At 58.8% G+C, this 20,227-nt stretch overlaps 2 protein-coding genes across 2 annotated transcripts; one reads left to right on the top strand and one right to left on the bottom strand.

The window, feature by feature from the left end:
• The first annotated feature begins 41 nt into the window (after positions 1-41).
• On the top strand, positions 42-4,919 carry MTX1 (metaxin 1). The gene is made up of 8 exons (XM_047704664.1): positions 42-548; positions 1,528-1,597; positions 1,716-1,795; positions 3,254-3,346; positions 3,519-3,701; positions 3,832-3,908; positions 4,338-4,492; positions 4,579-4,919. Exons 1-8 carry the CDS (start codon positions 57-59, stop codon positions 4,791-4,793), a joined length of 1,365 nt encoding a protein of 454 aa, XP_047560620.1. The 5' UTR covers positions 42-56; the 3' UTR covers positions 4,794-4,919.
• A 341-nt stretch (positions 4,920-5,260) lies between these two features.
• On the bottom strand, positions 5,261-11,018 carry GBA1 (glucosylceramidase beta 1). Its single transcript, XM_047704663.1, is given in 15 exon segments — positions 5,261-5,407; positions 5,493-5,609; positions 5,776-5,831; positions 5,833-5,892; positions 5,894-5,941; positions 6,322-6,546; positions 6,852-7,089; positions 7,321-7,493; positions 7,710-7,843; positions 8,115-8,261; positions 8,366-8,557; positions 8,784-8,871; positions 9,210-9,341; positions 9,437-9,607; positions 10,039-11,018. Coding segments are annotated over 15 exon segments (1,938 nt in total). The 5' UTR covers positions 10,090-11,018; the 3' UTR covers positions 5,261-5,301.
• Positions 11,019-20,227: the final 9,209 nt, after the last annotated feature.

Here is a 20,227-nt window from a genome sequence, read left to right as displayed (position 1 = left end):
TTCCATGGCGACAGGCGGCGCGGGGCCGGCTCCAAACATAACGCGCTGTGGAAAACATGCGGCTCGGGGGGACCCCCCCCCCCCCGCGGCCCCTGCTCCGGGCCGAGCCCCGCGGGGCCTGGCACAGCCCGGGCCGCGTGCACGGCTGCGAGAAAGCCCGGAGCAGGCGCCCAAGACCCGCGCCTCCAGGACCCGTCGCGCCGTCGGAGGTCCGGGGCTCCCCGCAGCCAGGCCGCCCAGCCTCCGCGCGGGCCCGCCGAGAACCCTTCCCCCCTTCGGGACCCGTCTCTGGAGCCGGCGGCGGCCGCCCTCCCCCGAAGCCCTCGGCCCCGCCCGGCCCCGCCCCGCCCCGCCTCGCCCCGCCCCGCCTCGCCGCGCAGCTAGCTCCGGCCCCCGCCTCGGGCGGCCCGAGGGGAAGGGAGGGCGGAAGCGCGGGGGTGGTGCTTCCGGGACAGAGGGCGGGCAAGATGGCGGCGCCCATGGAGCTGTTCTGCTGGTCGGGGGGCTGGGGGCTGCCGTCAGTGGACCTGGACAGCCTGGCCGTGCTGGTGAGAGGTGGCGCCATTGCTCTCTGTTGCGCTCTGGAGCACTGGGGCGGGAGCCGAACTGGCCGGTCGTCCGAATTTCGCTAGGGCGCCTCCGCCCGGGAGCACTGGGGGAAACTGAGGCAATTTAAGATGTGTGTGTGTGTGTGTGTGTGTGTGTGTGTGCCTGGCGCACATGGGCTCAGTGCCCTATGGCCTGACAGCCTAGGTTTTGTGCAGCCACAGCAAGAGGCTTGGTCGGGGGTTCAGGAAATGGGTGTTAGTCCTTGCACGCCCATTTACTGGCTGTGTGACCTGGGGCGATCCCTTCTCGTCTCTGAGCGCTGTTTCTTCATCGGGAGGTTTACTGAGCCTGGACGACCTCAGGGCTCTCAGGCTCGGCATTCCTGTCCCCTCCCCCTCCCCCTCCTGCTCACTAAACAGCATTTCCTGGTTTATGTATGCCGCCAGGCTCTGTGGAAAGAGCTTTCCGGTCAGAAAGACTCGTTCGCCTCATTCATTCACCCCTTCCTTTAATAAGCAGGATCAGGCCCGCTTCCAAACCACCCAATTGGCATGCAAAGACGAATACGACTTGGTTCCTCCCGTGTGGTGTGGTTGTTCAGAGAAAGGCAGACACGTTCGCAAGTAAAGCCAACGTGTTCAGGTACTAAGGCTTAAGGAGGAGCAGGCCACAGAGACTCCTAGAGAAGGACATGGTCAGTGCTTCCAAGGAAAGGAATACACGGTTAGGAAGAACTTAGGAGGCTCTGTGTACATCAAGCAGATGGCAGGAGAGGAGACGGGGAAGGCTTTGACTGGCAGACCTGTTCACCATCTCTCTCAGCCCTGTGTTGCCCATTGTGAAAGGGGCAGCTGTAATGTCCACCTCTTCTTTTGTGAGGCAAGTACAAAGCCTAGCAGGAAAGGAACTCAATAAATGTTCTCTGTCTTCCTGATTCCCCTGTTGGGGCCTCTCTGCCTTCTGCTTCCTTCCCTGCAGACCTATGCCAGATTCACGGGTGCCCCACTCAAGGTGCACAAGATCACCAACCCCTGGCAGAGCCCTTCAGGTACCCCGTGTTCCTGGGGGTGAGGAAGGGTGGACCAGGAGCCGGACAGGAATGTGGTGCAAGTCCGTATGGAAAGGCAGCTAAGGGTTTGGTGGGCGTCCTTTTTTCTCAACGTCAGGAACTCTGCCTGCCCTCCGGACCAGTCATGGAGAGGTCATCTCGGTACCACACAAGATCATCACCCACCTTCGGAAAGAGGTAGGTGGCTCAGGTAGGGGGGCTGCCAGTGAGAGCAGCTCAGTCATTTCAGTGCAACACACCTTTATTGATAAGTGCCAGGCTAGAGGTAGGGGACCCAAAGCTTCAAGGAGCACGTTGTCCAATGGGGGAGACACACCCAGAGCTGCTGAGTGCAGTAAAGCGCTAGGCCGGGCATGAAGCAGGGGCGCCAGGGATACATCCGAAGGCACAGTGCCTTTTGCCTGCTGGGCAGGGAGGGAGAGGCAAACAGGCTGATGACACAGGGAAGAGAAAGGCGGGTGGCTCAGATGAGGCCCTGAGAGGTGGCTCCTGTCCTCCTCACAGGACCAGGTTGGGCTGGATATGGGGCTTGGGATGGACAAGACTTCAAGCCAGCACGAGGAAGTTGAGGGAGTATTACAAGAGGAATAGAGATACCTTGAGTGTGTTCTTCCCTCTGTCCTTGACTGTGTGACCTTGGGCAAGTTCCTTCCTCTTTCAGGTCTATAAGTTCTTTGTTCATAAAGGAGGGGGCTTAGGCAGAATGTTTTCCAGTGGCTCCTCTACACTTGTCAGAAGTAGCGCGAAGTAGCGCCCTCCTCTTCATTTCTGCTTTCCCAAAGGTGAAGGAGCTGGGGAATTCCGTGGAGGCTTGGGAGGCATGGAGAGAGGGGAACCAGGTAGAAGGCAAAGTTCCGGGCAGGGACTGGACCACCACCCTGAGTCCTTATGAATGAACACAGCTTTTCCGGTTTCCAGAGTGTTCTCCTAACACAGCCACATTGAGAGAAGAGGTCTACAAGGGAGAAAACTGAGGTTCAGAGAAGTTTGGGGGCATTTTTTTGAGGATCATGTTCCAGAGGTTATGTGGGGACAAAACTTGCTCAGGATGTGGAAAGTGTTGCTGAGGACCAGACACTGGAGCCTGCAGCAGTGTGTGGCAGGCTGAGCACACGTGGGGTGTTGTTAGACATTTGTGGTGGCGTCCGGGCCACAGAATGAGATAGAAGAAATAGCCCCAGGCACTGAGAGAACAAGCTGGGGGTCTGGGGCTGAAGATAGCGTCCCCTCGTTCCTGAGGCATGGACGGAGGCCCACATGGCCTCTGAGCTCTGCTGTGCCAGTCCTGCGGTGCCTGGACTGCGGAAGTTCCTGTCCGAAAGCTGCCGTCAGCAGGCGAGCTGCCAGCTTTCCATGCAGGCTCCGGGAGCTGCTCCTGGTTTGTGGCTGGGCCTGCCTTTCTCCCGGCAGTGGGCGTCCGACCTTGATGGCCAGCAGGCTTTGAGGCCCAGGCTTTCCGCCAACAGCAACAGGCTCCTGGCCAGGCCGGGCAAGGGGGCCTCAGCGGGAAAAGCTGCTTGCTCTAGCTCTGCTCCACTCAGAGGCCGTGAGGGTGGTCCCAGGCAGGATGCCTCACTCCTTGGGGACGTGCCCTGGAGCCTCCTGGTGTCCAGCTCACGGGCATCTCATCCGCAGAAGTACAACGCTGATTATGACCTGTCGGCCCGGCAAGGGGCGGACACCTTGGCCTTCATGTCTCTGCTGGAGGAGAAGCTGCTCCCTGTGCTGGTGAGTGCGCCCAGACCTCCCAGCATCTGTGGCCAGGAACGTGGGGGGGGCTGGGGGGGTGTCAGGGACACGCACGCAGGCACACGGAGCCCGGGGGCAGCCCAGAGCCCACCCTAAGTCAGGCAGCTGCACTGGCTCAGACCAGCGCCATCCTTCTGCCTCCCCAATCCAGATACACACTTTCTGGGTGGACACCAAGAACTACGTGGAGGTGACCCGGAAGTGGTACGCGGAGGCCACGCCCTTTCCCCTGAACTTCTTCCTTCCCGGCCGCATGCAGCGGCAGTTCGTGGAGCGGCTGCAGCTGCTGTGCGGGGAGCACCGGCCCGAGAACGAGGAAGAGCTGGAGAAGGAGGTACGTCTGGGGCGGGGGGCTGCTGCCGGCCAGGAGCCCCAAAGACGATGGTCAAGAAGGTGGGGGGCCGCCCAGCACGGGTGGCGGCTCCGTCCCGCGGCCACGAGCCCGCCCGTGTGCCCCCCCACAGCTGTACCACGAGGCCCGGGAGTGCCTGACCCTGCTCTCGCAACGCCTGGGCTCCCAGAAGTTCTTCTTCGGAGACGCGTGAGTCTGTCCCGGGGGGAAGGGAGAGGGTTTGGGAGGGGATACGGGTTCCGATGTCGCCACAGGGACTGGGGTGGCTCAGGCGCCCGACAGGAGGTCCTAGGGACAGACACTGGGCCTGATGACAGTGGGGCTGTGTGTGAGGTGGGAGGGCTGCCAGGCCTGGGGGGTAGGGGGCCGCCGAGCTGCGGGGCGCTCAATGTGCCCTTTATGCAGCCCCGGGATAGAGTCCCATTCAGGGCCCGGCTGGCGCCACCCGGGGAGCCCTCCCCCAGCCAGGTCTGGAGCCAGCCCCAGAACCGGGTGTCCGCTCCTCCCCTGGGGGCCCTCTGCTACCAGAGCCCAAGTCCGGGGGCCTGCTGTCCCTCCCCCTCTGTCCCCGCCCCTTCTGCCTCAGTCTCTCTCCTCCGGCCCTTCTCTCGGCTCCAGCCCTGCCTCCCTGGACGCCTTTGTGTTCGGCTACTTGGCGCTGCTGCTCCAGGCTAAGCTGCCCAGTGGAAAGCTGCAGGCCCACCTGCGGGGGCTGCAGAACCTCTGTGCCTACTGCACCCACATCCTCAGCCTCTACTTCCCCTGGGATGGAGGTGAGGGGCGTGCAGCGGCCTCCCCGGGAAGGTGGGCAGGGGTCCAGGACGAGCCCCCGTGCCCATCTTCCTTCCCCGGTCCTCAGCTGAGGTGCCGCCCCCCCGCCCGACGCCCGCGGGCCCGGACACGGAGGAGGAGCCCAACCGGCGGCGGAATCAGATCCTGTCCGTGCTGGCGGGCCTGGCGGCCATGGCAGGCTACGCCCTGCTCAGTGGCATCGTCTCCATCCAGCGGGCGACACCTGCTCGGGCCCCGGGCACGCGGTCCCTGAGCATGGCTGAGGAGGATGAGGAGGAGTGACCTGTCCTCACACCTGCCCCCCGACCCCGGGACTGACTTTTCTACTGTCGTACATTCCAGAGGCCCCCATCCTCGCAGGGCTAGAAGTGGGGGTGCCCCTCCCACAATAAACCACACTGACCGGAATCAGACCCTCTCTTGGTGACGGGGCCATCGTCTTCCCTAGCTGGCGTGTAGGCGGTGGCGTGGGGCCCGGCCCTCCTCACCTCCTCCCCTCCCCAGCCACCCACCTAGTCCCAGCCTGTGTTTGCACAGACGGTGAGCTCACTCTGGGCCCCGGCCCAGTTTCCGTGGAGCCGGCACACAGTGCATGGCGGGGGTGGAGGGCGCTGGGGCTTCCCTGTCCTCCCCGAGGGGCCCCCCCAGGCATCGGCCAGGGGGAGAGTGAGTCACCCAAACCACTGCTCCGGGCTTACGTCACCTATGCTCAGCCCAGCCCGCCTAAGTTCTCAGCCACCGACAGTGTGTGAGCTGGCTGTACCCCTTTAATGCCCACACCCAGGCTCCATCATGGGCGGCTCCACAGGTAGGTGTGGATGGAGTGGCCCGGGGACAGCGTCTCCACAAAGCCCACACCAGGGTCCTCGATGGTGAGAGGCACGTCCTTCGGGGAGCTGGCAAAGAAAGGGCAGAGAAGCTGAGCACTCAGCCTGCCAAGGCCACCGTCTGGCCCCCTGCCCCTGGCCCCACTGCTCTCACCGGTTCAGCACCACCACAACCGCAGAGCCATCGGGACGGGTCAGCGCCACTACATCCAGGCTGTTCTTCTGGCTGGCCAGCAGCCCCACTCTCTGGGAGCCCTCGGGGATGAACTTGCTGAGGTGGGAGCAGGCATGGTCAGGTGGGGCCACTCCCCCTTGCTGAGAAGTCACTCTTCCCCTGCACACCCCCAGAGCCAGGGCTGAAGCCGCGCGCTCACTTCTCGCCCTGCTCCTTTCCTGCCTGGGTGGTGGCGTGGGACATGGGGCCACCCTCCCCTCACCTAAAGTGGCCGAGATGATAGAACATGGGCTGTTTGTAAAACGTGTCCTTGGCGATTGTCAACGATGATGGGACTGTCCACAAAGTTGCGCACCCAGTTGGGCCCCCCTTCTGGGTTTCAGGGCAAGGTTCCAGTCGGTCCAGCCGGCCACGTGGTACAGGAGGTTCTGGGGTGGGAGCGGGGCAGAAACAGGTTCCACACGGGGTCCCCAGACCATGTCCTGAAGGGTCACATGAGGAAGACAGATGGGGGTGTCCCAGGCCAAGGAGGGGTGCTCTGCATCCTCACAGCTCGGGAGGGCAGGGTGCTGGGGATGGAGGCATGGGATGAAAAGCTGAGAAACTGAGGCAGATAAGACCACCAGAGACCCGGGCGTGAGGAGGAGTGGTAATGGAGATGTCTGGGAGGGAAGGCACGACAGGGAATCACAAGAACCCAAAATTTGCCCCAAAGAGCAAGCCAGCGGGGATGGTTAGCTCAGAGGCCTTTCCTCCATGCGACCAAGAGGGCCTGCGGTGTGTGCCCGGCAGGGTCCTGGGGGCTCACCGTGATGATGCTGTGACTGTATTGTACTCCCCGGTCCCAAGAGCCCAGGCGCACACTCTGCTCCCAGAACTTGGAGCCCACACAGGCCTCCGAGGCGAAAAGCATGATGTCGGGGAAGAGGCGGTGTGTCTCCCCCAGGGTGGCCTTGGCTGGGGCCAGGAAGTCCAGGTACCAGTGCACAGCCACACCATGCACGTACTTAGCTGCCTCTGGGTCCGCCAGCACCTATGCCAAGAAGGGCAAAGACTCCTGGGGAGAGCGGCCACTGAATCTGGGCCCTGCATGGAGGGTTCTGGAAGCAGCACTGGGGACCTGAGAAATGGGCAGTGGGATGCAGGCGACTAGAGGAGCTCCAGGTGACAACCCTGGGATCTGGGGGGTCAGCACCCCAGGGGAGCCTCTGGGGTGCCTAGCTCCAGCCCAGGGAATTCTAGGAATCGAGAGCTGGAGCAGGGAAGACACTCGGGGCCAGCCACCTGGATGTGAGATTTGGGGACCACCGGGACACCACGGGGGGCGCTGGACCTTACCACCTGGGCCCAGTGGGGCAGGAGCAAGCGCTGGTCATCCAGAATGAGCAGACGGGTGTCGCGGTGCGCACTGTTGGCAAGGGCAGGACCCAGGTCCCGGGCGATGAAATCTCGCTGGTGCTCGGGCGTGAAACCCAGGCACTGGAAGGGGTACCCGCTGAGCAGCCCTGCCGAAGGCTCATTTTCTGCCGTTACTGCCCAGAAGTGTAGCTTGTGCTCTGCATAGACATCCAGGAACCTGGCAGGGCAAAGGGCACGAGTGAGTCAGGCCAAGAAAGGGGACCAAGACCCTGGGGGATCAGGAGCCCCATCAAGATGGGGAAAACAGGCCAAGTCTGAAAGGCCCAGGAGGTAGAAAAGTCATCTGAGCAGTCCAAGCTGGGGGTGACCCAGGTCCAGGAGTGGGGCAGAGACGAGGGTGTTCAAGAGGGGAGCTGGTCCAGACCCTATGGCCTTGTGGCTTCCTTACTTCACAAAGTATCTGGCCCAGGTCTGGTGGTAGATATCCCCAGGCTGACCCTTGAGCGACCCCTTCCCATTCACGGCCCCATTGGTCTTCAGCCACGTGGGTGACGTCCAGGGACTGGCAAACAGTGACACGGGGCGCTGGGCCAGTGCCAGAGCTTGGTGAATCAGGGGTATCTGGAGACGGTGGAGGTGAGGAGAAAGACCGTGAGAGCTGGAATATGGACAGACTGGCCCAACCAGTGCATCAGGCCTTGCCATGGGCCCCCGCCCTGCCCCCCCCCACCCCAGGACACAGCACAGCAGGGGCCAGGCTCTGTGTCTCTCGTGCCCTGCTCTGGCCTGAGGCTCCGCAGCCAGCAGGCATTGACTCCACCAGGGCCGGGAGCCCACCTTGAGCTTGACGTCCTCCTCGGGGAGGCTGAAGTCTCGTAACTGGAAGTCATCAGGGGTGTCATCATACGTGTAGGTGCGGACGGAGAAGTCACAGCTGGCCATGGGGACCCTGATGATGTTGTACTCGATGCCTGCACAAAGACAAGGCCAAGACAGGAGGGTCCAGGTCGGCAGGAGAGTGTGTGACCTGGCCTACCCTCAGCCCTCAGTGACGTCCGAGGCAGGCCCAGGGGAGCCCGGGCTTCTGAGCCTCAGAATCCCTAAACACTCAAGGACAGGCAGGTCGGACACTTACTCCACGGGGCACTGAGAGAGGACCCACATGTGGAATGGGTGGAAGTCGTGGTCAATGGAAAGGTCGAAGGGTCCACCACATTCTCATCTCGTCCCCCTCCTGCTCACCTTCTTCAGAGAAATAAGATTTGAGCAGCAAGTTCCGGGCAGGGGGGGACAGGGCGAGGATGTTGAGGGCAGCAGCGTCTGTCATGGCCCCTCCAAACCCCTTCACTTTCTGGAACTTCTGGTCTGGCTGCAGGGTCAGCAGAAGCCCTGAGAACACGCACAGGGAACGAAGGGTCTCAGTGCCCAAGGAAGAAGGTCGTGGCGGTCACTGGCATGACAGCTCTGGGGGGACCCCAGCCTGTCCTGGTCACCTGTGCCCGTGCGGTTGGCCTGGATGGTCCCCAGACTCCGCTCCATCCGGCGTCCACTGCGCGTGCTCTCGTAGCGGCTGAAGGTGCCTGGGGCCGGCAGGGTCAGGGGGTCAAGAGAGTCACAGTATGTGGCGTTGCAGACACACACCACCGAGCTGTAGCCGAAGCTTTTAGGGCTGCAGGGCCGGGCACCTGGAGGGGAGGGAGCACAAGCGGAGGCCAGGGCTGCAGGACGAAGACAGAGAAGGGACACGCTGGTTTCAAAAGTCCTCTCTCTGTACCCCCACCCACGCTTGGTCTCAGTCCCTCCGAAGTGTTTACTCGACACCTCCTGGTGCTCTGGTATGCCAGAAGGCGACCAAGGACCACCAGGCAGGAGGAGCTGGGGGGCTGCCTCCCATCTCCGTGACTCGCTCACCTGATGCCCACGATATCACCTGAAGGAACAGCAGTCCCGTGAGGCTGGCAGCCCTGACACCCGCCCTGTCCAGAGGCCGGGAACATTCCTGAGAACAGAATGAGGAGCGGCTGGGAAGCAAGCCCCTCTCCACGCCCCGGCTCTCTCCTGTGGGCTGGATGCCCATGGTCAAGTCTCCCACCGTCCTCCAACACAGACCCCTGGCTGCCGCCCACCCCAACCAGGACCATTCTCTTCCCCTCTTTCCACCGCCTCTCCCTCCACCCCTCCCTCCCTCCCTCCCTCCCTCTCTCTCTCTGCCCCTCCATCGAAGAGCCATGATGGCCTGGGTTGGAGGAGACCATCATTCCCTGAATTCCAGGGTCCGGATGGCCAGGACTCCAGAAGTGGCGTGACAAGACCGATGGGGAGCTGGGGCCCACTCACTCCTCTGGGAGGACTTGAAAACTCCATCAGCAGGTGAGGGGCTGTGGTGTTCCAGCCTCGGAAGAATGCAGGATCCACTAAATGAGAACAGGGATGCAGGTCCCAGCCGCAGCTACAGACCCGGAATTCGTCCTGCAGGTTTAGGTTCGGCAGAACGCAGCAAGTGGGTCATGTGACAACTATGGGCGCATCACGTGACACAGGAAGTGAGGCAACACCGGCCATACTTGTGAAGGGTGGCTTGCTTCCTCCCGCGGTCCGCGGTTGTTCACTGTGAAACTGCGGGAGCCACGTGTGGGTGACAACCTCAGGAAGAATCCGGCCCAGAGAGCGGAGTGCATGGTGGTGTCACGGTGCCTGAAGCCCAGAGGACGGGAGCCACAGCAGGCAACTGCTTCCTTGAGAAATAAAATTAAAAAAAATCCTTAAGGAAAAAAAAAGGAATACCTAACAAAGATGGGGTTCCTGGCCGGCTCGGTGGGCAGGGTGTGCACCTCTCGGTCTCGGGGTTGTGAGTTCAAGCCCCATGTTGGGCAAGCTTACTTAGAAAAAAAGAAGAAAAAAGAAAAAAATTAAAAATAAAAGTAAAGTAATACCAATAAAGGCGATACTAATAAAAGCAGGTTCAGCCCCAGGATGCTGGGAGATGGCTAAGGTACAGTTTGCCCTCCAGAGGTTCGAGAGGCAGGGGAGTCAGAGGCCTACGCAGATGCTTACAGATAAACATGAGCTGACAGGTGCTCATGGTGGGAGTGACCCAGGAAGGCTTCCTGGAGGAGAAGGGGCGGAAGAGCAGGGAGGATGGGCCCTGGGCAGAGGGCCTGCACACCTGGAGGGCAGGAGTCACCAGCATCAGGCCTCTTGGGCCACGTTTTGTCATCAGATGAGGACTGTCACGACTGGTTTCCTTTCCTCCAGAACAGGGAGGTTGTGAGGTTCAGAAACTGGAAAGTGTCCACAGCTGTGTCCTCAGTGGATGTGAGCAGGGGGTTGTCCACGATGGTGCCCAGGGACCACCATGCCTACAATACAGCAGGAGCGTGGGGCCAATTGCTCCTCTGTGAGACGGAGCAGTGTCGTCCCCCCGCCCAGGGTCACTCCCGGATCTGTAAGCCAAACAGCGCCTGGAGCCTGGAGCTGCTCAGGAACTGCTTCTTTGTGGGGTCTTTTGGCTTTTTGAATTATTTCAGGGACGACTTGCCAGACACACTGCAGGCACAGTCGGTTCCTTCTTCTAGGTTCGGAGAGCACCGAGGCCAGCCTGGGGGGGCAAGCTGGGTTGAGCCCCAGCTCCGCCAAGTACTAGATGTGCGACCTTCGGTCACCATCTCAGTCGCGCTGGGCTATACCCACTGCCCTCGGGATGGGCCGAGCCCCGCCATCTCCCCGAGGTGGGAAGCCCGACGGCGTGGTCTGTGTGGCCGGCCGGCGTCCTCGCTTTCCGCTGACCACAGAGAGGTTCGGGAGAGACGGTCACGATCTCGTTGGACCCAGAGCTTTCCAGTCGTCCCCCCACATCATCAGTCTTGCCTGGGAACAGGGCCGCCTCCCCAAAGACGCAGTGAGGCTGCGTGCGGAGAGCCCGGCCGCAGCCCTTCTCTGACCCCCTCCCTGCCTGGAGCCCAGCGACCCGGCGTGACCCGGTCCCGCTCGCAGGCCGGAGAGGGCATGGGCTCCGGCCGACGAGGATGAGCGGAGTCCGCGAGCTTTTCTAGAGACTCTTCAGAAGCCGCGCGACCGGGTGCGGGGGGCAGGAGCGCGGCGGTGGGGACAGGGGCCGCGCCTCTGCGCCCCTCCCCGCGGGGCCGCCCTCCCACCTACGGGGCGGAGGGGTCGCTCGCCCTCCCAGGCTGGAGAGCGCCCGCGCGCACGCGCAGCGCCAGGCCCCGCCTCGCTGAGGCCCGCGTCGCTCCGCGAAGGCCCGGCTGAGCCACCTGCGCGGGCGCCCGAGCCGGCGGGGGCGGGGGCGGGGGCGCTGAAGGGACCGAGGCAGCGGGTCACGCCTGCCCCGGACTTCCTGCTCCCCCAGGAAGCGCTGCCCTGCGCGGGCCTCGCTGCCCGCACCCCGCACCCCGCCCCGCGTCCTTCCGCGCCGAGTTTGCGGGTTTCCTGTCTCTCCTTCTTACCCTTCACTTTGTAAAATTCTCCCGCAGGGGGTGTCCGCCCGGCCCAGGCAGTGGAGCCTGTGAGTCTCGATCTCGGGGTCGTGGGTTCGAGCCCCAAGCCGGTGAAGAGATTGCTAGAGAAAAATAAATTAATACAATAAAATAAAATATTTAAGAATAAAAAATAAATAATATTGGTTATAATAAGAGTTCGTATTTATGGAGTACTTATTCCGTGCTACTTTATGGATTTTTAAAAAGATTTTACTTATTTGAGGGGCGCCTGGGTGGCTCTTAGAGCCTCTGCCTTCGGCTCAGGTCGTGATCTCAGGGTCCTGGGATCGAGCCTCCCATCGGGCTCTCTGCTCAGCGGGGAGCCTGCTTCCCCCTCTCTCTGCCTGCCTCTCTGCCTGCTTGTGATCTGTCTGTCAAATAAATAAAATCTTAAAAAAAAAAAAAAGATTTTACTTATTTGACAGAGAGTACCAGCAGCGGGAGCAGCGCGGAGAGGGGGAAGCAGACCCCGGCTGAGCAGGGAGCTGGACGTGGGGCTGGATCCCAGGACCCCGGGATCATGACCTGATTCAGGAGGCAGATGCTCAACCCACTGAGTCCCCAGGCGCCCCCTGTGCTACTTCATGTTCGCCGTCGTTTGGTTCTCACAAGGCGGATACTAAAACTTCCCCGTCTTATGTTATTTATTGATTGGATTTTATTTACTTAATTATTTTAGAGACACAGAGAGAGAGAGAGAGAGAGTTGGGGGCACCGCAAGCAGGCTCCCTGCTGAGCCCAGAGAGCCTGATGCGGGGCTTGATCCCATGACGCCGAGATCACCACCTGAGCCAAAATCACGAGTTGGGCACTTAACGGACTGAGTCACCCAGGTACCCCCATTTCCTCCATTTTAAGGACGAGGAACTTAAGACTCTGAAAGGTCAATAAATTGCCCAAAGTAGGGACGCCTATGTGGCGCAGTGGGTTAAGCCTCCGCCTTCCGCTCAGGTCGTGATCTCAGGGTCCTGGGATCGGGCCCATATGGGGCTCTGCTCAGTGGGGAGCCTGCTTCCTCCTCTCTCTCTCTCTCTGCCTGCCTCTCTGCCTACTTGTGATCTGTCAAATAAATAAATAAATAAATCTTTAAAAAATAAAAAAATAAATAAATAGAATCTTAAAAAAAAAAAATTGCCCAGGGGCGCCTGGGTGACTCAGTGGGTTAAAGCCTCTGCCTTCGGCTCAGGTCATGATCCCAGGGTCCTGGGATCGAGTCCCGCATCAGGCTTCTGCTCAGCAGGGAGCCTGCATCCCTTCCTCTCTCTCAGCCTGTCTCTCTGCCTACTTGTGATCTCTGTCTGTTAAATAAAGAAATAAATAAAATCTTTTAAAAAAAAATTGCCCAAAGTCCAGTGGCCACTCAGTGGTAGAAGCTGGATTCATGTCCAGAATCCCACAACACACAGCACGTATGTCCTGAGTGCCTCTCGTGTGCCACACTTTGTGCCAGGTGCTGGTTATTTTCAAAAGCCGGAATTGTTGCCATTGCTTTAGGTCATCCCAAGTTGAAGCCCACGTTGGCTTCTGATGTCCCAGCTGCGTGGCATCATCTCTGGATCCTTTTCTCCAAAAGCATCGGTCAAGGCCTGAGGCTGCATAATGAACCTGCCTTGGGAATTCCCCAGCAGCTGGAACGACTGACTCTCAGTTGGGAGGGGCAGCTTAGCTCTGCAGCTTGAACGCCCCCCACCGCCCCCGCCCCTGGCAAATATTTCCTAACACAAGCTTCTATCCTCAGCTGGAATCAATGTAAAGATAAGAGAACTCACTTATACAGCACCTGGGTAGCTCGGTTGGTTAAATGCCTGCCTTTGGCTGCGGCCCTGATCTCAGGGTCCTGGGATCGAGTCCCATGTTAGGCTCCTCTGCTTCCCCATCTGCCTGCAGCTCCCTGTGCTATACTCTCTCTCTCTTTCTCAAATAAATAAAATCTTTTTTTTAAGGACTTACTTTCACATATACTTTATAAGAATCAATACAGTTACCTTAATTGGAATAAAAAGAAAGAATAACGGGACAAATTTTGAGGGGGGCAAATTTTTATTATAAAATATGTTTTCAATAAGTGAATGCTTAGGCCCCATCATCTAGAAGACATAATGTAGTCAGATCTTGCAGAAACCAAATGGAATAAATTGGGATTTAATAGAAGCAAAACAGAGCACAAGTTAACAAATAATTTTAGGGGCACCTGGGTGGCTCAGTGGGTTAAGCCTCTAGCTTCGACTCAGGTCATGATCTTGGGGTCCTGGGATGGAGCCCTGCATCGGGCTCTCTGCTCGGCGGGGCCTGCTTTCACCTCTCTTCTGCCTGCTGTATCTTAATTCTTTAAATATTAAATTTTATATTTATTATAGTATATATTATATATTAAAATAAATTTATTAAAATTTAAATATTAAAAATTAATATCTTTAAATTATTAAAAAACAATTTACATGTAATATATGTCATTTTCACAATATGTAATTATCATTGTGCTACAAAAAACATAAAACATATGTTAAATCAAAGTGTTTACGGGGCCCCTGGCTAGCTCAGTCAGGGGACTGTGCAACTCTTAATGTTGGGGTTGTAAGTTCAGATCCCACGTTGGGTGCAGAGACGACTTAAAAATAAAATCTTGGGACATCTGGGGGGTTCAGTCGGTAAAGCAGCTACCTTCAGCCTGGGTCATGATCCCAGGGTCCTGGAATCCAGCCTCACAGTGCTCCCTGCTCAGCAGGGAGCCAGCTTCTCCTTCAGTCACTCCCCCTGCTTGTGCTCTCTCTCTCTGACAAATAAATAAATAAAATCTTTTAAAAAATTAAAAAATAAGAATTGGCTTTAAAAAAATAAAAATAAAAGAATAAAATCTTTTAAAAGGGGGGGTTCTTGGGTGGCTCAGTAGGTTAAAGCCTCTGCCTTCAGCTCAGGTCATGATCTCAGGGTTCTGGGTTAGGGTTAGGGTAGAAGAAGGAGAAGGAGAAGGAGAAGAGGGACTTTTGCGGTATGCAGACTACACCTCAATGAAGCGCGTAAGAATATCCCAGCTGGCTCAGTGCTTTTGCGGGACCCCCCAGGACACCGACACTCTTCTCAAGCAGTGTGTACGCAGCTGGAGGCGCGGTAAACCGGCGGAGAGCACAGATACAGTAATTTCGGGTTGACGGACTGTCTCTGCGCTTCCTTCTCCATGATGATCTTCTAAATTACGGGGTTCCCCCCAAAAGTCCTCATGTAAAACGTCCTTTTATTATTTTTTAAAGATTTTATTTATGTATTTGACAGATCACAAGTAGGCAGAGAGGCAGGCGGAGAGAGAGGGAAGGAAGCAGGCTCCCCGCTGAGCAGAGAGCCTGACGCGGGGCTCGATCCCAGGACCCTGGGATCATGACCTGAGCCGAACGCAGAGGCTTTAACCCACTGAGCCACCCAGGCGCCCCACGTCCTTTTATTATGATATGATACAGTCCTGCCTGAATTTAAAGGCTTACGTCTGGTTTTTACTTTGACTATGTCGTTGAGCAGAACATCCCAAAGCCAGGTCGCAGAAGCGATGGGCTTTCGCCGCGCGGGACAGTGAGGCGCCGGCCGGGGCGCTCCCGCCTCCGCGTCCGCAGAAGGCCTCCTGAGGGCGGGCCCCACGAGAGACAGCAGTTTTCGGAGCGTCCCCTAGGGGGCGACGGAGGACCACCGCCCCCGGGGCTCCCCTCCAGCACCCGCCTGCGGGCCGCAGTGGCGGGGGGCGCGCGAGGGGTCGGCAGACACGCACTCCTCGGCCCCCTTTGCACCGCACTTTTGAAGGACGTAACTCAAGTTCCAGAGAGGGCGGCCGGGGACGTCCGGGATGCAGGCGCCGGCGCTGGAGATGGCAGGGACCGAGCCACAGGCTCCTTGCCCTGGAGGCCTCAGACCAGCTCCCAAGATGGGGGACGCGTTCCCAGCCCCAGGTCACCAGCACTGTCGGGTCCAAGACAGGCCTCTTCTCATTCCACACTCACTAGGCTGTGGCTTCATCCTTGGGTTCACGTGATGAAACAACCCCTTTGCCCCTAGCCTCACTGCGATATAACTGACACATCACAGTGGATGAGCTCGGGGTGACCATGTGATGATCCGACATGGGTATATACTGCAACATGATGACGGCAATAAAGACTGATTAACCGACTCTTCAGCGACACCCAGAGCCTTCCTGGTGAGGCTAGGGGCAGTGGGAAAGTACTTGTACCCTGAGGGTTATCCTCTAAGTTCTCTAGAGAACAGCAGCCAGGCTTTCCTAAGTGCTCATCGCAACCACGCGCCCCACAACTGCACAGGCGACACTCTCCAGCACCGTAAGCGGCAGAGTCAAGCCTCGGTTCAGGGCTGTCCCACTCGAAAGGCCAGGCAGCACCCCCGCACACACCAGCCTCCCAGGTACTCAGCCCTGTTCCGCCAGTCTCCCAGAAAGCTGGTACAAGTCTGCGGAGCCAATTTCTTGGTTCCTATTTCTTTGAAACCTCAAAGCTCTTCCATCAGAGGTGAGTGCACAGTGGGCCTCATTGCCTGCTGAATGAATGAGTGAGTTAGGTTAGCAAGGCTTCTTCAAGGCTCTTCCAGGCTCGGAAGCTCAGTGCCTTGTGCTGCCCTGGGTGTGGGCTGAAGCAAAGGAGCCCGGGGCTGGGGGCAGGAGGGGCCTCACTGAACACTGACCAGCCTGCACCATCTAACAGAGAGATGCGCTTGAGGCCACAGGAAGGACGGGTTCACACACTGAGGACCCACAAACTTGTCTGCAAGTCCGGTACTGCTCCGAGCCTCCTGGGCAAGGCTGGGATAAGGCTCACAGAAGATAAGAATGTCCGTGAACCGGAAAGTTCCATGGAAAACTCATGGAGGAATCAGTACTTTATTGCGACTCAGCCTCTGGGGACAGTCCCAGGAGTCCTCCGCCTCAAAGCCCTCCCTCCACCCTTGCTCCCCCCAGCTACCACCATTCCTCTCTCGTCCCCTTAAAGCAAGACAAGATGGAAGAGTGTTTTAGTGAGGACCCTGGGACTATTCAGGCCTTAAATCCTTGCTTCTTTACTCACTAGACCTGAGATACTGGGAAGTGACTTGACTTCTCAGAGCTTTGGTTCCTCATCTCCAAAAACTGCCTCAAGCACCGTTGCGAGGATTTAATGCAACAATACCCACAATGCGAGGGAGCAGGGACCGAGTTGCCACATCTCACACTGCCTGTACTCCACAAGCCATCTCTGGACCCTCTCTGTTCTAGAACTGCTCCTGCCAAGGTCACTATTGATCTCTGCCTTGCTGAGTCCAGTGGGCAATGTTCAGTCCTTATCTGATGGATTCTTCACCTCAATGGACACGATACTCCCCTATTCTTGAAACACACTCTTGTTTTTATGACTCCACACTCTTCTTCAGCTGTGCCTTCTCCTTTGCAGGCATTACCACTTCTTTCTATGGGTGTCCTTTTGGGGTTTGTCATAGACCTCTCCTCTTGTGTCGTGCTCTCTCCGGGAGACAATCCCATAGCTTTAATTACTTCCTAGTTGCTGTTGGTTCCAAACTCTCCACCTCCAATCCCAATCTCTCCCGGGATTGACTCTGTGACGGCACTCTCCCCTCCAGACCTGTGCTCTGGGTGTCTCATGGACAGGTCAGCAAGACCATCATGAGATGGTTCTCTTCTCCAGCCAAATCCACTCTTCCTCCTGTGTTTCTCTTTCCCCATGAATGCCATCCCTTCCTCCCAGAACTGGGGCTCATCCTTGACTCTATCCTCTCTCTGTACCCTAATCCCCATTATTTCTTCTCTAAACTGCCGAAACATCTCTCTCTCAGTCTCCTAACCTCCAATTTTCTCTTCCAATCCATCCCCCCCCCAAATTGGATGTTCTAACTAAAATACAAATTCTGAAGGATCCTCTCTCTTCTCTCCTAAAATCCCTTAGTGGTTCCACACTACCCTTAAGAGAGGTTGTGGGACCTTGCCCCACCCTCATTTGTCACCTGCCCATTTGCACCTTATGCTCTAACCACATTCCCCCAGTAGGCCAAATTTCATCTCACCTTTTCATATTTCATGCTCTCCCTTTGGCCATGAGTACTTTCTTCTTCTCGACTCTTGAAAAACAAAAAACAAAAAAAGGAACAGCTACTCGTCTTCACCACGGAAGCCTGAGTCCCTGCCATCAGAATCATCTTCCTGACACTTCTGACTGGGTAGGAGGCATCCTTGCTATGTGCTCCCCAATTCACCTACCCAACAAATAGTATCCGAACATCTGCTATGTCCCAGACACTCTTCTAGGTCCTGGGGATACAGTACTGAATGGGGTGATAAAGTCCTTGGCCCTAGGGGGCTTATATTCAAGTGGGGATGGAACACAAAAAAACATAATTTCAGATGGCCATGAGAATTACGAAGCAAAATAAAGGGCAGAGTGTGCTGGACAGAACCAGCGAGGGGGCGACTAAGTAGTCTGGAGGCAAAGGTCGGTTGCCAGAGTCTCTGGGCCTTGGTGACCACAGCAATGAGTTTAAGTTTTGTTCTAAGATGGAAATTCACTGGAGAGTTTGGTGCAGGGACGTACCAAGATTAGATTTATATTTTCAAAGTATCACTTTGGCTGCTGTGTAGAAATCAGACTGCGAAGGGAGGGAGACCAGCCTCCTCCCCCTCGTTCTCCGTCCCTTCCGCAGACTCTTCGGGCGTGCAACACTCCTCCCTCCCGTCGGACTCCTTAGTGCTGGGGCTTGTAGCATGAGCTCGCAGCCCTACAGGGCCGGTGCAGTTCACACGGCTGCAGTGACTCGTACCAGGGGTTGCTTTGTCCGTGGGTCAGCCCACTAAGGTAGGGACCGCTGTATCCCGGTGCCCCGTCCCGGGAGGCTCTGGGTTCCCCGGCCCCGCCCTCCCACAGCGCCCCATCCCCCTCTGACACCTCCCGAGTCCCCGGCCCCGCCCCACCGCGCCGCGTTCCCCGCGGTGCGGGGTCCCGGGCCCCGTTCCATCCCTGGCGGCCCCCGCCGTGGCTGGCGCCGATTCCTTGCTCAGTGGGCGCTTGTCGAATTGGCTACAGAATGGATACATTTATACGAATGATACAGACTTTCTCCGCACCCGATGGAGAGCGTTTAAAGATTTCGTCCCCCGCGCCCGGGGCTCAGTGGGTTCAGCGTCCGCCTTCGGCTCAGGTCCGGATCCCCGGGCTGTGAGGTCGAGCCCCGCACCCGCTCCCTGCTCGGCGGGGCCCGCTCCTCCCTCTGCCCCACCCCGCTGTTCTCTCTCCCGGAGCATCAGAGGCCATTCCTAGTATTAACACAACAAACGCAGAGAGGGGAAAGCGAGTCTCACCGCGCGACACCCACCACGCACCACGCCTACCGCCGAGGCTAACGGAGAGCCCCGCGCCGCCCGCAGTGCGGAGAGGCCGTGCGAGGACACCGCCCAGCCCAGCCCGAGCCCAGCCCGCGAGCAGCCCCTCCACGCGCAGCCCCTCCACGCGCAGCCCCTCCACGCGCAGCCCCTCCACGCGCAGCCCCTCCACGCGCAGCCCCTCCACGCGCAGCCCCTCCACGCGCAGCCCCTCCACGCGCAGCCCCTCCACGCGCAGCCCCTCCACGCGCAGCCGCGGGCGGAGTCTCGAATCGCTGGGGCGGGGTGGAGGCGGGACGCCGGCCCCTTCCGCACGCCTATTGGTCGTCCTGGGTACGGACTACTCTCGCTGACCAGCCGTAGTCCAGGTGCGGCGCAAGCGTCGTCGGGAGCCTACGCGAACGAGGGCGCGGACGGCGAGGAGCGCGCATGCGCCTGGGCGTCCAGCTGGCCGTAACGGGCGGGGCCGGGGGTTTCCCGCGGGAGAGCCGCCCGTCGGGGCCGCGCTGCGTTCCCGAGCGTGCCCCTCCCGGAGCCTCGGGACGGGAGACGTTCAGTGCCCGGAAGCTGCCCCGCTGGGAGCCCCCGTCTCAGCTCCTCCTACCCCGTGCTGTGGGCCGGCCGCGCCCTGACCCGCCCTGCGGCTGCTGAATCATTAAAGGCCGGGCAGCCCGACGCCGTCCGCGGGCAGCGCGCCTCCCCCGCCGGCCCGCCGGCTCTGCCCCCGGTAGCCTGCTGGTAGAGCCCGCCAGTGACTAGACAGGCTCGCGGTAATCCTGGTCCTCGCGAGTGCTCGGCGTGGAGCGACGCGGCACTGACCCGGTCACCGGGAGCCCTGCGCGGATGCGAGGAGGGCGCAGCCGCAGGGCGCCGCGGGCCGAGCAGGTGCCGAGCAGGTGCCGAGCCCTGGCGTGAGGCCCTGTGGCTGCAGCGGCGTGAGACGGGCCGTGCCTGACCACGGTCTGCTCAGGAGCCTGCAGCGGACTCCCGGGCCAGCGGGAAGCCGGCGGACTGCGGCAGAACCTTGCTGCGACGTGACTTTCGCTCTGCGGAGCGGAAAAGAGAGGTTTAGGAAGGCGACCAGTCGGAAGGCTGGGAGAGGGGGCTAGAACCTGTCTAGGTAGCTGGTGAGGACTGGCTGCGTTGGAGGAGGGAAAAGATAAAACCAGGATGATTCCCAAGCTTTTGGAACGTGCCTCCGGGTGAATAGTGGTGCTGTTTATTGAGATGGGACAGGTGCCGGGGGTGGGATTCAGGGTTCATCTGTGGCCGCTGTGAGTCTGAAGCGTTCATTGGACATCCAGACAGACATGTCAAGTTGGAGGTGGAGAGGGATCAAGGAGAAGAGTTACACATGGGCAGGCAGATGGTATTTAATTTTTTTTAAAGATTTTATTTATTTGACAGAGAGACACACACAGAGCACAAGCAGGGGGACTGGGAGAGGTAGAAGCAGATTCCCGCCCAGCAGGGAGCCCGATGTGGGGCTCAATCCCAGGACC

The sequence above is a fragment of the Lutra lutra genome, chromosome 15 (assembly GCF_902655055.1).
Source record: "Lutra lutra chromosome 15, mLutLut1.2, whole genome shotgun sequence".
NCBI classification, from domain to species: Eukaryota; Metazoa; Chordata; class Mammalia; order Carnivora; family Mustelidae; genus Lutra; species Lutra lutra.
The sequence above is the reverse complement of the archived record's forward strand: the minus strand, read 5'-3'. Positions and strand labels throughout refer to the sequence as shown.

Excerpts from the sequence above, each read along its gene's own strand:
- MTX1 (XM_047704664.1), top strand. The coding sequence starts at position 57 with ATGCGGCTCGGGGGGACCCCCCCCCCCCCGCGGCCCCTGCTCCGGGCC. Across the intron at positions 3,347-3,518 it reads AGAAGCTGCTCCCTGTGCTG|ATACACACTTTCTGGGTGGA; the intron begins GTGAGTGCGCCC and ends TCCCCAATCCAG. Across the intron at positions 3,909-4,337 it reads AAGTTCTTCTTCGGAGACGC|CCCTGCCTCCCTGGACGCCT; the intron begins GTGAGTCTGTCC and ends TCTCGGCTCCAG.